At 49.1% G+C, this 16,732-nt stretch overlaps 1 protein-coding gene across 1 annotated transcript in view; it reads left to right on the forward strand.

Annotated features, from left to right (window-relative positions):
* The window catches only part of SPRYD7 (SPRY domain containing 7), a 177,676-nt gene extending 163,741 nt beyond the window's left edge, over nt 1–13,935 (forward strand). Inside the window, exon 5 of the mRNA XM_086934955.1 lies at nt 12,265–13,935. Within this exon, the coding sequence (XP_086791081.1) occupies nt 12,265–12,362 (98 nt within the window). The 3' untranslated portion in view covers nt 12,363–13,935. The remainder of the gene's footprint in view (nt 1–12,264) is intronic.
* Nucleotides 13,936–16,732: the final 2,797 nt, after the last annotated feature.

Genomic DNA, 16,732 nt, shown 5'->3' on the forward strand with positions numbered 1-16,732 from the left:
GGTTTCTTGATTCTCTGGGGCCCTCCAGGTCCAAGAGTGTAAACTTAGTCATTGTGACCTGCCTTTGAACCGCCTTCCCTAGTATTGTGTGTATGCGGAACAACAATTTCTTTATAATCAAGGACTCCCACGCCATATGCATTAATGTGTTTCTTGCACACCGGGGCGTTTTAAGTCTGTGACCACGTTTCATCTTTCCCATTCTCTCTGGGGTGTAGTATACCCAGTGTAGCTATCTAAACTGCACCAGCCATAGACTAATTGAGATCACAATTAGTCTGGGCGCAATCTTCATTACTACCCATTTGGCTTCTAGCTGTACAATGTGCCTTTGCCACTCCTCCTGCAGGTCCCTTAAGGCGTCCCTGTGTTGACTACCAATGACTTACAAATATGTGAGGGGCTCACTGGTCCATTTGGCTTCTAGTAGGTTAAACTCCGTCAAGTCTGTCAGGGCCTGTTTGTGGTCATCTAAAGAATGACTTGCCTGTAGGTAATGGTAAAACTTGAGTATTGTGCAAAGCAAATTCTTTCACTAAATCCTCAAAAACCATAATGTTATTCCCCACCCAGACATAGCTTAACTTGGAGATTCCTGTTAGATCCTACGAATGGGAGCCCTGATTCTTAGCTCTCAACCACAGCCATCATCCCATGCCACAGATGTGTCTCCTTACTGTAGCTACCATCTCACTCATTCCACTATAGTGCAGCATGCCAGCTGTCTATGCTCAGCTTAGTGGACCAGGGAAGTGAGAGGGCTTGGGGAATGTGCAAGCCCTATAGCATACCGATCATCTCTTGGCAATCTAACTCATAAGAAGGCCTGAGGCTTTGCTTTTTATTTTTAAGTAATCCAGAGGGAGCTGTCGTGGGTATATTGGGAATGTGTGTTATTTTGGGGAGAAGAATCATTTTAACTACAGTGAATCTTCCAACTCTCTTACGTGGGAATTTATCCCATGCAAACATACCTTTCTGCACCTGATGTATCAACTGACCCACTTTGAGGTTCCCAACACCTTTATATATTTCAAGATGGAATTTCCTAGATATTTGAACCCGTCCACTGTGGAACATACATCTCTCCCATCCTTGTATCTCAGCATCCTCTGTCAAGAAGACCAATGGATTTATTCAAATTAACAAGGATCCATATGCTTCGCCATATATCTGAAGTATGTTGATCAAGTGGGGCCCAGAGATTGCCAGTCTCTGCTGGAAAAGGAGCTGGTCATCTGCGTATAGGAATCCTCTGTCCTACATGTTCACCACCCATTGAAGACCCTGTACCTCAGCATCTTGCCTTACCCGTTCAGCCAATGGCTTAATCACTAGAGGGAACAGTAACTAAGATTAGGGGCAATCCTAATGAGTGGCGAGGAGAGAGTGTCAAGTCTTGTTTGGGACCAAGTAAAAGTGTATTGACTATTGAAAAGAGGCACAAATTTAATTCCCTCCAGTAATTGGTGTAAGAATGGCCAACTTACAAAACCAGAGGCCATTTCGAAGTCAACCATTATAAACGTACTAGGGCTTCCCCACTTCGTGCGCCCTAGCCATGATCAGGTGTAAACATCTAAGTCTGTGGCAAATAATAAGGCAGGCATAAATCCATTTGGTCTTCTTGCACTAAACTGCTTAACCTAGCAGCAAAGACTTTCGCCAGCACCTGAACGTCTACGTTGAGGATTGATATTGGGCGATAGGAGCAGCAGTTGTTTGATAGCCTACCCTGTTTGGGAATTACTGTAATGAGTTCTTCCCTCAAGTCAATCTGAAAGTAGCCTTGGGAGGCACCGTGCTTAAATATGGCCAACAAGTAGTGGGCTAACAGGGAAGCAAATTTGGTGTAAAATTACATCTGCGGACCACAGAGGCCTGGTGCTTTTCTAGACAAAAGTCATTGATAGGCTCTGTGATTTCGTCCTCAGGTTATAGGGAGATTGAACACCTCTCTTTGTAAGTTGTGCACGGTTTTGACAAAGAGGCCTTGGATTATGGGGTTTTCCAACCTGTCCCTCCGGTGAAGGGTTGTCTTTAGTAATCCACAAATGTAAGTAATCCACTCCCTGATCTGTGAAGTGGGCTTTTTACCATCTAAAACAGGGGTCTCCAACCTTTTGTGTAGTGAGAGCTACTTCTGGCCAGTGAAAATCGTTGTGAGCTACTAAACCCCAAGGAACTCGTGCATTTTTCCGAAAGACCCCCCCACGCCCAGTTTCATTGACTTTAGGTCTCATTTCTTCAGAGCCCATACTGTGGTTTGAACAAAGTATGTTTCCTAGAAACACTGAAAGGATTGACTTTGGATTTGTGTTGTCAAGAGTCGACCCATTGCAAGTAATAGTGCACCCCTGCTGGTATATCAGTCCTCCTCATATAGTTGCTTATAAAATTACTGAATGATAATGAGCTTCCCGACTTCATCACAAACTACCATTCCATCTCTCATCCTAATTTCACCCGTGAAACATTTCACTTAGCGTGTGTTCTGAGCCTGTTGGCAAGTTGCTTTCACACCCGGCCTATTCCATGTTCTGTAAAAGGTTTATTCTGAATGTAATAATCATTTAGGAGCAAGGACGTATTTGCTCCACTGTAAGCATTTTGGAATATGGGAAGTTAAGTCTAATTAAGCATGCTTAGTTGTTTATGTTCACTTTCTCTAACACAGGCCTGCTCGAACATAAAGGCTCAGTATAAGTGTAGTTAGTAATTAGCTGGAAAGATAATTACTTTTGGTAGGAAGGCTGAGGCTTTGTGAGAGGGGCACATTGTGGAAGTAGAAAGGGCGCAGAAAGGGAAAGATACATTGTGGGAGGATGAAGGCTCCCTACAGGTAGGGGGAGTTTGGTGATAGATGCAAAGACTAGCTCTGGTAGCAGCGATCTTGGCACTAGAGAGGTAAGGACTTTGTTTGGCAGTTGCAAGGTGGGCGCTACAGAAGAGGAACGAACTGTGGCAGTTGCAGGGTGGGTACTGTATGGAGAGGTAAATGTTGGTACTATCAAGGAATCGGGGCATCATAAAAAAGAAGCAAAGTTGGTGCTACATGGGGAGTAGCAGGGGGCACTAGTGTAGGGACTTTGGCATTATCGCAGGAGCACGGGGTCTGAGCTGCACACTTCATTGAGAAGGCCTTGTCACTTACACCAATTTATTACTATTACTGTAATATTAAACTCAAGGCTTTTTACCCTGTAACTGACGCCTACTGTACGTGCAACAGGAGACAGCCCTGCAATGATGAATGGGCCAGGCCTCACCCTGACTCCCAAGGCAGCTCTCAGAAACTTGCAGTCACCAACCCATCTCTGAAGTAAACTGAGAGCAGAACCATGCTTCCAAAGCCGCAAGTGCTGGAAAACTGCTGGCTCCATTTAAAATTGTAAGACGTGCACAACACTCAAATTCTTATACAGCGGAATAACCAAATATGCCTGCTGTAGTAAATCACCCTCTCCCTCAAACCTAAAACAGAGTAAAGTTAACAGTCTGAATCTCAATCTCGGGTCCACCCAAACCACCTACCGACAGGCCAGAAGCTCTAGTAGTCTAGAAAAGGAAATTGTTTAAAGATGTCCTTCACTAAGGCACGCTAAAGAATGGTGTTTAGGAACGTCTTCCATACAAATATACATAGTTCTGTTTTTTAATTTATAGCTCTTGCCGGTACAGTTCAGTCAGTGGCTTCATAGCGCTTTATATATGGCACAAGTCTGCGTTACCCATGGTATCGACTTCAGGAAGATTAAAGGCTAAGTTCGCCTGACCACACTAAAGCCTCACCCAGCTGGCGTGACTCACATCCTTTCAGCAAGTGCTGGTACCTCCTGCATTCCTCCAGGTCTGTGCTGGTAAACCCCATGCATAACCACTGAGTAAGCTTGCAGGCACACTTTTTTAGACACCAAAGGACAGGTGTTGGGGTGGAGAAATGTCCCCAGAATGGCTCCGGAGAGCGCGGAACCTGCCTCCCCCACGTCATCAGAGGAAGGTGTGTAGATTTGTGGCCCCCGCCTCAGCACACTTGACGCGCTCGATTCAGCATATCTGTCATGTATTGAGAACCAGAAAAGCGTTCAGTGGTTTGGAGCAGTACACCCCGCATGCCCTCCTCGAGTTTGACTACCACCAGCTCCCGGGCCTAATCTACGTGGGCTGACAGCGGTGGCAGGGAGATGAATGATACTGCCAAGGGAGGTCATCTTACCTGATCCTTACATCGATGCCTACATACAAGGGAGCCGTTCAGCAGCTTGAGAGGAGGATGGGGGGCAGCACTGGGCAGTGTCTGACTGACAAACGCTGTAAAAAGGGTTCTCATTCCGAATGCTACGAGTTATTTTCTTAAATTGGCAACCACGTGACTTGACCAACATTAAACATCAGTTGTTAAAACCACGGAGCGGCCTCTCCTATTATCAGGCTCCCATGACCAACCGCTTCATGGCGAGAAGACTCTGTCCCAGGCCTGTATTTTGAGGACAGGACCCTGCATGCTGGAGGCTTACACATGATGGTATGCAGGGTCTTTAGCAGGCCTGGTCTTTAGTGTCGTACTTCAAGTCCCCAGGCCAGGCGTGCGCACACGGCTTACCTGCTGCTCTGGTTATCGATGAAAATATTTGGTGGCAGGCTGTGCTGCTGAAAAGGCAGATGGTGTGGGTCTCGGCAGTTCTACACTGCTTACGCGACCGGGAAACCAGCTGCTCTGCCCTGCCACGTTTGCAACAGCTCCGCACGAGCACCCTTCGCACGCGTGACAAACAATGCAATGCATTGCTAGTGAGGGAAAGGCAGGGGGCGCATAGATGGTCACGAGACACCCCTCTGCACGTACAAAGGAGAGGAACGTCTTCCTCTTTGGCCTGCCCCGCCCCAGCTCAGCTCAAAGACAATCTGAGCAGCTGGTTTGGGTGAGGGCGGGTAACGGAGCCTCAAAACAGCCTAAACACTAAAGGGCTACTAAATTGAGCAGCAAGCAGCGCGAGCTACTCACAGGGTGTCTGCGAGCTACCAGTAGCTCGCGATCGACCGGTTGGAGACCCCTGATCTAAAATGTCCCAATCTGAAAGAAACAAGTTAGTTAGATTCCTTACCTTAGAATAACCCCCAGGCGTCGGACTGGATCCGGAAAATTTTGCTTAGCAGTACCCCTGCGCGTCTGTAGGCGTCGTCTGCGGCTCCGCGTCCGTCGTTGGCGCCGGGATGACGTTGTCAGAGTACTTAGACACCGCCCTCGTACGCTGACATCAGTTCTTTTTTTTTCCGCGCCAGCAAGCTCAGGTCCGGAGGAAGCAGTACCCTAGTCACTTTTTGACTAAACTTTTTTGGTCATTTTTGATCTCTTCTCGATTCTTCAGGACTCTCGGTGCCGGTAGGGATGCCCGGGTTCAAGCCCTGTACCGACTGCAACCAACTGATGTCGGTTACCGATTTCCACCGCCTGTGCCTGTATTTCCTTGGGGCCGACCACGACGACTGGTCGTGCCCCGACTGCCAGGCCTTGACGTTGAAGGCTATGCGGGAGCGGTCCCGTAAGCGCCTCAAGCTCCGGCAGTCGGCCCCGCGCCGCTCAAGGTCCCGGTCCAAGAGGTGGTTGAGGGACTGGTCGCAGTGCCACAGTCATCGAAGCTCGCGAGTCAACACCATTCGTCGGGCTCCAAGTCCTCAGGTAAGAGGCACAAGAAGTAGAAGAGACAACATTGCTCGTCCGACTCCCCCGACGCTCGCACAATGCGGCGGGGGGTTCAGGCGACACCGCCCCGCGGCTCCGCCGGCTCCCGGCCAGCTCCCGGCCAGCTCCATACCCGCCGGTCCCTGGGCTGAACGCGACGCCGGAGGAGATTGAGGCCTTCCTCATGGCCATGAGGTCCCTCTCTCCTCCGTCGGGTCACGCGACCCCGACTGGGAGTCCACTCGGGCCTGGTCCGTTGGCCCCGGCGCCGTCGGGTGCGTCGGCCCTGGCGCATTCGAGTGCTTCGGCCCGGCGCCGTCGGCGACTTCGGTCCCGGCTCCGCCCCTGATCCCTCCCTCAGTCCAGATCCGGCATTAGACCGTCTGAAGAGCATTTCTTCTTTGATCCGGCTCCATCCTTTGACCCTGAATTTCAGGAGATGGAGGACGAGGGGGATTGGGAGAGGTCTGAGTACCCGCTGACACGTGAGTTTGTCCTTTCAGGACTGGACAGAGGAGCTAGGGGAGGCCAGTGGTCTCGACACTTCCCCTGACACTGGCTTTGTCTTCCCTCCTACTGTGGCTACGGAGGAGGGGGCTGCTTGTAGAGTGGTGCAGACGCGGACAGCCTAGGCCTTACGCTCCCCGTCGCTACTGTGAGGTCTAACATCCTCACTGAGGTCCTTCAACCGCAGACAGGCTCTCCGGAACCTCTGCTGCCGTTTAATGAGGCTCTCATGTACGTCCTGTTGGGCACCTGGTCCAGGCCCGCTACAGGCCCCCCTGTAAATAGGAACGTCGCTAGGCGCCACCACCTAGCTCTGGGCGACCCTAGCTTCCTATCCACCCACCCCACCCCCGAGGGCCTGGTTATCTAGGCCTCTACTTCCCAATCCTCATTCCCAACTGCCCCCCCAGATCGGGAATCCAAAAGGTATGAACAGTTTGGTAAGAAACTGTTCTCGTCCCTCAGTTGTGGACTGCGGTCAGTCAACACCGCTTGCCTTTTGGGCCGTTATACCCACTCTGTGGGATACGGTTGCGGCCGTGCTGCCAGAGTGCCTGGAGGAGGACCGGGCGAAGCTCGCTCAAGCCCTCGCGGAGGGACGAGACGCGGCGCAGTATTCCATACGATGTGGGCTGGATACCATGGACTCACTGGGCAGGGCGATGTCATCAACGGTGGCGGTTCGCCGCCACGCCATGCTGAGGTCCGCCAACTTCTCGGCTGATGTCCAGAACACCCTCATAGACATGCCGCTTGATGGCAGCCACCTCTTTGGTGGCAAGGCAGATCATGCGCTTGAACGCTTCAAGGACTCCAGGGCTACGGCCAAGTCCTTGGGCCTCTCGGGCCAACGTCCGCAGCAGTCTGCCTTTCGCTCCTTTCGTGGCCAAGGAAGGGGCGCCCCTTCACTTCCTGCTAGCCACGGGCCGCAGTCTAACATCCAGCGCGGCGGCGGATGTGGTAACCGCAGTGGCAGTGCCAGGGGACAGCGGCGAGGCCAGTCCACATCCGGCCCCGCAGCATCCGCCTCAAAGCCTTCCTAGTCCGAGCTTTCAGGCCCATTTGACGCCAGTGGGGGGCAGGGTCCGCCATCACCTCCTCAACTGGCGCAGCATCACGTCGGACAGGTGGGTGCTGTGAATCGTCCGAAGTGGCTACTCCCTCCCCTTCGAGGCGACCCCTCCAGCCATGCCACCGCAGTACCACCACGTGTCGTGGGATCACTTGCAACTTCTGCAAGAGGAAGTGTCGTCCCTCTTGGCCAAGGGGGCCATCGTGCACGTTCCTGGGCCAGAAGTAGGATGTGGTTGCTATTCCCACTACTTTCTAGTTCCCAAGAAGGGCAAAGGGGGCCTACGCCCTATCTTGGACTTACAGAACCTCAAATGCTTCCTCCGGAAGGAGAAGTTCGAGATGCTGACTCTGGCTCAGGTCTTAGCTGCCCTGGACCCCGGAGACTGGATGGTGGCGTTGGACTTGCAGGATTCGTATTTCCACATCCCGGCCCTGCCGGTAGGCCAGGAGCACTTCCAGTTCACCGTGCTCCCCTTTGGCCTCACCAGCGCCCCACAGGTGTTCACGAAAGTGATGGCGGTGGTCGCAGCTCATCTGCGCAGGCTAGGGGTGTCAGTCTTCCCCTATCTCGACGACTGGTTGTTAAAGGCGGGCTCGCCCCAGACAGTCGTCAGCCACCTTCAGACTACAGCCGACCTCCTGCACTTGCTGGGGTTCTCCATCAATGTGCCGAAGTCACACCTGTGTCCCTCTCAAAGGCTCCTCTTCATCGGAGCGGTTCTGGATTCGGCGCAGTTTTGGGTTTATACTCCCGAACAGCGGGTTCGGGATATTCAGACTCTGATTCCGAACTTTCAGCCTTTATCCCGGGTCTCAGTCAGGTTGACGCTGCGGCTTCTGGGGCTGATGGCCTCCTGCATCCTTCTGGTGCATCACGCCAGATGGCGGATGCGGGCTCTGCAGTGGAACCTGAAGTGTCAGTGGGCCCAGCGTCAGGGCAACCTGTCAGACCATGTCCTGATCTCGAAGGGGTCTGCGAGACAGTTGCAGTGGTGGCTCACGTACCGCGATTGGGTCAGCGGCAGATCCCTCTCCCTACCCCAACCGGAGCACGTAGTTCTGACGGATGCGTCCCTCCTGAGTTGGGGTGGCCACATGGGAGAGGTGGAGATCAGAGGCCTCTGGTCTCCGGCGGAGTCCCGGCTCCACATCAACCTTCTGGAGCTGCGGGCGATCCGGCTTGCACTGAAGGCATTCCTTCCCTCTGTCCGGGGAAGTGTAGTGCAGGTGTTCACGGACAACCCCACCGCCATATGGTACTGCAAAAAACAGGGCAGGGTGGGGTCATGGACCCTTTGCCAGGAGGCTCTGCACCTCTGGCAATAGCTGGAACACCAGGGTGTTACCCTGGTGGTTCAACACCTGGCAGGTTCCTTGAACGCCAGGGCAGACAAACTCAGCCGTCGGTGCATGATGGATCACAAATGGCGTCTGAACTCTGACGTGGCACAAGGCCTCTTTCGGCAGTGGGGAGTGCCTTGGTTAGATCTATTCGGCGGCACTCGCTCGGAGACGCTTTTCTTCGCGAGTAGAGTTGCGGTCTGTTGTACGCTTTTCCGCCTATACCACTTCTGCCCAGAGTGCTGAAGAAGATCAGGCGCAACCGGGCCCAAGTCATCCTTGTGGCTCCGGACTGGGCGCGAAGGTACTGGTATACCGAGCTACTCAGCATGTCAGTCGATCCCCCGATTCGTCTGCCTCTTCAGGAGGACCTTCTGTCGTAGCAGCAGGGGACGGTCCTCCACCCAAACCTGTCCAGCCTCCACCTCCATGCGTGGAGATAGAGCGGCGGCAGTTGAGGCCATTTGACTTGCCTCCTGAAGTCTGTGATGTCATTCTGGCAGCCAGGCGTCCCTCCACAAAAACGGTATACGCCTGCAGGTGGAACAAATTTGTGGCATGGTGCACAGCAAAGGCTGTGGATCCCCTTTCTGCACCTCTTTCAGAGGTTCTCCTCTTCTTTCTCTTGCACAGCAGGGCTCTGCTCTGGGCACTATCAAGGGCTACCTCTCTGCCATTTCGGCCTTCTTACGGCTTCCTGATCAGCCTTCTCTTTTCAAGTCCCCGGTTGTAAATAGATTCTTAAAGAGCATCACTCACATGTTTCCTCCTGTTCTTTTCGTGATTCCTCAGTGGGACTTGAATCTGGTTCTGACCTTTTTGATGTGCGCTCCTTTCGAGCCTCTTCACAATTGCCCTCTTCGTCTTCTAACTCTTAAGACTGCATTCCCGGTTGCCATCCCTCTGCCAGTATAGTGAGTGAGCTCCAGGCTCTTTCTTCTAAACCTCCTTTCCTTTCTGTCCACCCGGATAAGGTTGTTTTAAGAACGTGTCCCTCTTTCCTGCCCAAGGTAGTCACAGCCTTCCACATCGGGCAGTCTGTCACCTGCCCACCTTCTTTCTGCCTCCGCATCCCTCGAAAGAGGAAGAGAGGTTCCACTGTCTGGACTCAAAACATGCGCTCTCTTTCTATCTGGACAGCACACGCCAGTTCCGAGTGGAATACCAGCTCTTTGTTGGTTACGTGGGCGCGAAGAAGGGACGGGCAGTGCACAAACGAACCATCTCTTGGTGGGTCGTCATGTGCATCAAGGTTTGCTACTCCCTGGCGAAAAAGGAGCCTCCTGTTGGGCTGAGGGCCCATTCCATTTTGGCCACGGCGGCTACTACTACCCTGGGTCGTGGAGTCCCCTTGCAGGACATCTGTCAGGCAGCTACGTGGGCCTCGCTGCACACGTTTGCTAGACACTACTGCCTGGACAGCTAAGTCCGGAGAGATGGCTTCTTTGGCCGTTCCGTTCTCCAGGACTTTCTGGTGTGATTTTGGTTCGCAGACCCACCACCGGGGTTGGTATTGCTGGGGTATCTATTCTAAGGTAAGGAATCTAACTAACGTGTTTCTTTCAGATGAACAAGTTACTTACCTTCGGTAACGATATATCTGTAAGAAACATTAGTTAGATTCCTTACCGCCCCACCCATCCTCCCCATTCTGCGAACCGATATCTAGGGTTAAGGTCATCCCTTTCAGGGCCCTACTTTCATGGCACCAGAGTCGGTTTTTATCACGGCTCTGCATTTCTGGCGCGGAAAAGCTGTGTATAAGAACTGACGTCAGCGTGCGAGGGCGGCGTCTAAGTACTCAGTCATCCCGGAGCCGCAGACTGACGCGGAGTCACAGACAACGCCTACCGACGTGCAAGGATACTGCTACGCAAAATTTTCCGGATCCAGTCTGACGCCTGGGGGTTATTCTAAGGTAAGGAATCTAACTAACTAATGTTTCTTACAGATATATTGTTACCGAAGGTAAGTAACTTGTTCAATTAGTTTTTAGAAGACTGGTACCAACAATTTTCTGCACTAGGGGAAAAAACTAATATCAGCATGTAGGGCTCGTGCTGAAATGTGGCTTTGCTCTGCCACTTCTGGGGCAGTATGAACCAACTCTGAGCCGCACAGCATCACCTAGTGGTGCGTTGGAGTTTTCCAGATCCATTCTGGCACATGGGGATTGTTCTAAATTTTGGAACCTGCAATTAGATAAAGTATCCACCAGAAAAAGCATTACTGAAGGTAAAATATTGTTGGCTGCCACGGCCAATACTTGTTCTGCCATAATAGAAGCCTGCACCGTTGCTGCTTCAGGGGTGGAGGTTTAGGGTTTGGAGTGTGTGTTTGCACTACTGCTGGCCAGCGTGTGTGTATGTGTGTGACAGAAGGAATTAATCATTTCAGCTGAACTTTTAAGAGTAAAGCTTACGTGATTTCTACTAAGGTTGTATTTCTTCTGTCAGGGACACCTACTTTTGCTGTCTGAACCATGTCTAGCTTTAGTGAAGAAACATTTTAATGTAGTACAGTATATGTGCTAATTTGTGAGTAAAAAAAATGTACCGTTGTCTATACTGAACCTTTTTCTGTGTTGTTTGTGGCACTTGTGAAGACCTTTTCATTGTTTAAAGGCGAAGATGATTGTCTTTGGTGTTCCTTGTTGATTTGTCTTGTTGAGATTTGTGTTGTTAAAGATGTCCGCTCCCACCGTGCCAATCCAGATGATCATGTACTTTTTCTGGATATTGCTTTACTGCTGAACCTCATAAAGCATATGGGAGAGTCTTAAAATTTGAAGGGGTTGTGGTAAGAGCCTGGCCTGTATGCACCAGCTAACCCAGATTCAGTAAACCCGTTCCCCACTTGTTATTGCTCCTGTGGAGAGCCGGATCGCTTGCACCTTAAGGATGTTATAAAGACTTGGCAACTAGTTGGCAGAAGGGAATGAGGCGCAGGTAGGGTAGAGCTTCTTCCCTCTGCGGCTGCTTGGAACATCATACCCAAACAGAGGTATCTGTGACATAAGTAAGTACTTAGGCTTCTAATGTCAGTTACTTGAGATTTTTGTTTTTTGGCAGATCCCTCTCCTGAATACTACTAATAGAATTAATCCTTGTCAATAGCATTTTTCTTAGCTCTTTAGAGAAGTAGTTTTCTCTAAAGACAAAGAAGCCCCAGGGTGACAAACTTAAAGGATCACCAACCTCCATGTTAAGTAACATTGCTAGTAAGCTTGTAAGACTACTTTCAACACACCAAGGCGTACCAAGCCCTCATGTGCATGTAACAAACTTGGTACGCATCTCAGTTGATTGTTTCTTGGACTTGCGTAGTGATTAAAATAGGCTGTGCAGAATGAAGGTGTTAATCACTGCTTGCAAATTTGTTGTGTGTTGAATATCACTTTTAAACCTTATTTGAATGGTGAACTATCATCACAGAGGGGTATCCGTAATCAGTCAGGATGTCTAGCATGAAAGAATAAATTACACGTTTATATATATGTATGTTATCAAGAAATAGTTTGCAGAAGTTGTATAGAAAGTGCCTAATAGTAAAAACTATATTTTTGAGAACAAAGGACATTGTACAGATTGGTTTGCATCCATTTAAAGGTATTTAACTCATTTACCTTGGATCCCTCTCCCACCCTTTTTGTCTTGCAGTGGACGACAGTGCTATTTTGGATTGCCAGTTTAGTGAATTCTATCACACGGCTCCAGCAGGGTTCGAAAAAATTCTCTTTGAGCAACAGATTTTCTAGGCGCCTACATCCCTGAGGAATTGCACGCCAGCACTCTTGCAAAGCCTTTGCTGTTCACCCAGAGCTTCACATGGTGTCTTGGAAATATTGTCTGTATTTTGTCTGTGAGTGTTTGTATCTGCACCAGAGAACTGTTAACCGGTTGCTGATTTTTAAAGCGTGTCCATGTGTGACGTGAAACTCTGCGGTCTTGCAAGCTGTTTGTGTTGTTTTTTCTTTTTTTAAATTCTTGTTGCTTATGTAATTGGGAATGAAGGTATGCCAGTGTCACAGATGCTGTATTAACTAAACCTTTGCCTGATGTTGTTTTTTAAATATTTCTTGTTTTACATACTATTACCTTAATGAAAGGTTCTTTATGGGGTGATGGCAATTAAGCTGTTTGTTTTTTGATCACTTCTCATAGAGACTGTGCTCATTTTGGAACAGTAGCCTGTTCACTTTTGTTTGTGTATCTTGGCTAATAGTGATAGTCAAAGCAAGTCCAACTTCTCCATCAGCCATGGCATCCACTTTTAACATCTGTTTTGAGGAGGCATACCATTTTTTGTATTTTCTGTCTGTCCAATGCAAGGCCTATGGTGTATGCGAGTATTTATCATTGTAAATGCCAAAACATTGCATCTGACCAACAGGATTTCGGTCGTCTGTGATTCTTTGCCTATATGGTGTCCCTCTGGACCCTTTGGGGAAAAAATTAAAACAATATGTATATATTCTATGGTAGGTTTACATTTAGGGTAAGATGAAGTTCTACATCAGAATGGACTGTTAGTTTTATGGACCGTTATACAGTTGTGAATAATGGTCATTGGATAATTTATTGATTAATGCTAGTATTGAAATGAAAAGACTTTACTAATGTAAACAGATCAGGGTTGGTTTTTTGTGTGTATTTTTTTAAGTTAAACAATAAACTAAGAATGTGTGGAACTATTTTTGTAAATGAGTTGTCTGTGTAGCCAGATGTTTATATTTGAAAAACATATATATTATTCCCAAAATTGATGTTAGTAATTGAGCCTCAAGAACCAGGATTTCGGAGTTGACCCTAGAGCAGATGCTGCTTTTGTGTATCACGGAGTGTTACAAAAATTTACGTAAATGAGTCCAAAATCCACTGTTGTGTATTACTATATTTTGCAGAAAGTTATTGATGTATAGTGGTTTGGCGGATCCTTCCCATTGACCAAAACACAGAGACCTACACTTGTCATTGTGAAGGTAGCATTAACAGATTTTGAGTTCACCTTTGAAAAAATCTTGGTTATGGCATTATAATACTGTTCTTCTGGATTCCAAAAAGATTGTATTCTAAGTAAACAATTTACAGTGTTAATATTAGTTTCCTAGTTTTCACTTGCACTCATAAATTGATAGGCCTGCAGTGAAACAATATCTGTCCAGAGGCACTAATTCTGTATGCTGCCATTTTTAATGCAGCTATGATCTGCACTTTGTAGGCCATGTGGTGTGTTCCAGTTGAGAAATTGTGGGTATGTAAATAACAATTGATAATGTTTTTTTTTTTTTGGCACACTTGTTAAATTAATAAAGTTCCTGTTGCACCCAGTGTTGTAGCTTTCTGTTTCTCTCTTATTTGACCTACAACATTTATTTTTATCCATTAACATGAGCTCCTGAAATTTGATCAAATGGAAGACTTCCAAATAAACATTCAGAAAGTTACAGGCAGGTTTTCAATGTAGCGTTGACAAGAAAATGGATATGGTTTGTTTTTGCCCCTTCTGCAAACAGTTTGTTGTGCAAGCGCTTCATGATTCTGATTATGGTTCCAGATACTCCTGAAGCCCCAGGCCTCCTGATTGAGAGGTACTGTACAACAAGCCCTAGTTAAGGTATTTTGTCATCATGCAAACTAGGATCACTCTGCCATAATTCTCCACTGACACAGTTTGCAGGCATACCCAGTCGCTTATTTTTAGATCAAATTTATTTTTATTGAGTTCAGCAATGTAATACATAATAGCATTTGGACAGATATGACGTTGCAGGTGACTTCCAATCCCATTCGCTACATATGCGTTAGATATCTGAGCATTGGGGGCAGATGCCATGTGTCCATGTGAACTCGTGAGATAGAAATCTGTCACAATGCAAACTAGAACTCCTGTACCCATACCCCCTCAAGGCCCTCCCTAACCCCAACTGCCTCCCACCCCTGGTGCCCTCCCTCCTTCATCCCCCCTCCCTCCGGTGTGTTCTGATGAGTCGTCGGTGGGTGACTGAAAGGACCTGATTTAGACATTGCGCCCCGAATCGTCTGTCGTTTTGTGGAATTCATCTGCTAATCTGAGAACCCTTAGGTATTTAGGGCACGTAAGCTCGTTAAATTCTTGGGTTAGCAGGGAGACCAATGGCAGCCATGTTTCTTTAAAAGTGTCTGATATTTGTGTGAGTGAGGCTTGTATCCTCTCCATCCCCATTATGTACCATAGCCAGTGAAGCCACCCTGTGTGTGTAGGCTTTCGTGAGGTGCCCCAGAGGGAGAGGATGTGTTGTGCCGCTACCCCTACCGCTAGTCCCCTCTGTTTCCCCCGTAGTGATTTGAGCGGGAAAGTGAGTTTGTTGGGGAGACCTAGTATCGTGTATGCCGGGAAGCGGGGGATCTCCGTCTCAAAGTATGCGTCTATGTCCCGGAGTACCGCCTCCCAGTATTGCTGCACTTCTGCGAATTCCCAAAGTATATGGAGCATGGTCCCCGTGTGTCCACATCCCCTCCAGCATGTGGGGTCTCTCCGTGGGTTGCTCTGGTGCAAACGTTCCGTTGTCAGGTGCCAGTAGTAGGCCACCTTTACCGCTGATTTTCTACTGGCTGTATTTCTAGCGGTGCAGTGCGCCCGCTAGAAGATGTCTTGCCATTCTTTATCCGAGAGCGTGCGTCCCAGCTCTCGCTCCCATTGTCTCTGACCTGCTGATCGCGTCATGGGGGGGGGGGAGTAGTAGAGTCAGTAGTTTATTTAATTCTGTGATTGTCCGTGAATCTGTGGATTTGGTAAGAAGCCATTTCTCATACGGGGTGAGGGGGCGGTTCACGTGAGGTACAATGTCCTTGTCCGTAAGCCAGTGCCTGATCTGAAAGTACTGAAAGCGTTGCGGTTTGTCAATCGCGTACATGTCCCTTATTGTGTCCAGTGTCCTGAAGCCCTGTAGATCGAACAGATGCCCCGCTGAGCAACACTATCTGCCGCCACTGTGGGAAAGAGCCAGGGACCGACCCAGGCGGGAATGCTGGGTTATCCAGTAGGGGCGTCATCGGTGATGGAAAGGATGCGAGGCCCTTAGGGACCGCCACTGCATCCCATACCTGGAGAAGCGTCCTTGTAATGGGGGATTTTTTGATGTAGGCCGGCCTATCTGGACGTGCCAGGAATGGGACTCTCCAGAGTGGCATGCCCGCCATGCCCGGTCTTGGAATAAAATTCAAAAAGAGGGGGGAGGTAGAGGAAAAAACAGCTAGGTTCGCCCTCCACAACCTAATGTACGCAAAAAAATCTGAAGGAAACAGATCAAGAAAACCTAGCTGACAGATGAGACATTTCCAGAATGGGATATGTCTCAAGGAAAACAAGTTTGGAAAGGGGAAAAAACTTTTTTACTTTAGTCCCCTCACTCACCGGAGTTTCCTCACGGTGACATGCTTCATCATAGGGGCTTCCCAACCCGCTGCGGGTTGAGGCGTGCTACGACTAACGGTATTGCGTAGGAGCACTTTCAATTGTAGACTGTGTCGTGTCATGTGAAAAAGGGGGAAGTGAGTGGAGTTCCATTCTGGAAATGTCTGATCTGTCAGCTAGGTTTTCTTGATCTGATTCCTGTCTTGGAATAGCCAGTGTTTCTCCAAAAGTGGCCGGGACCATTCTAAAAGGTATCGCATCTGTGAAGCCTGGAAGTAGCGCTGGAAGTCTGGCACGCCTAGCCCCTACTCCGCCGTCACCCGTGTGATCAAGTCGCGCCTCATTCGAGGGCGTTTACCGGCCCAGATGTATTGCTGCATGGTGTCTTGCAACTTCTTGATCATGCCTATAGGAGGGGTGACCGGGATGGTCTGCAAAAGGTAAAGCACCTTTGGCAATAGGGACATCTTGACAGCAGCCACCCGTCCTAACCATGAGAGCGTTTGTTGTCGCCATCTCAAAATATCCCCTTGGATGCGCGTCAGAGGTTTGGAGTAGTTTAGTTCAACTGTCTGGGCTGTCGTGGGTGTCAGCTCAATCCCCAGGTACTGCAGTGTCGTTTGTACGGCTAGCCCCCCCATCGGTAGCAGTCCCCTGTTGGCCTGATGGATGTTGCTTCCCAGGGGAAGAAATACAGACTTCCCTACGTTCATTTTGAAGCCCGATACCTTC

The sequence above is a fragment of the Lissotriton vulgaris genome, chromosome 8, assembly GCF_964263255.1.
Source record: "Lissotriton vulgaris chromosome 8, aLisVul1.2, whole genome shotgun sequence".
Classification (NCBI taxonomy): Eukaryota; Metazoa; Chordata; class Amphibia; order Caudata; family Salamandridae; genus Lissotriton; species Lissotriton vulgaris.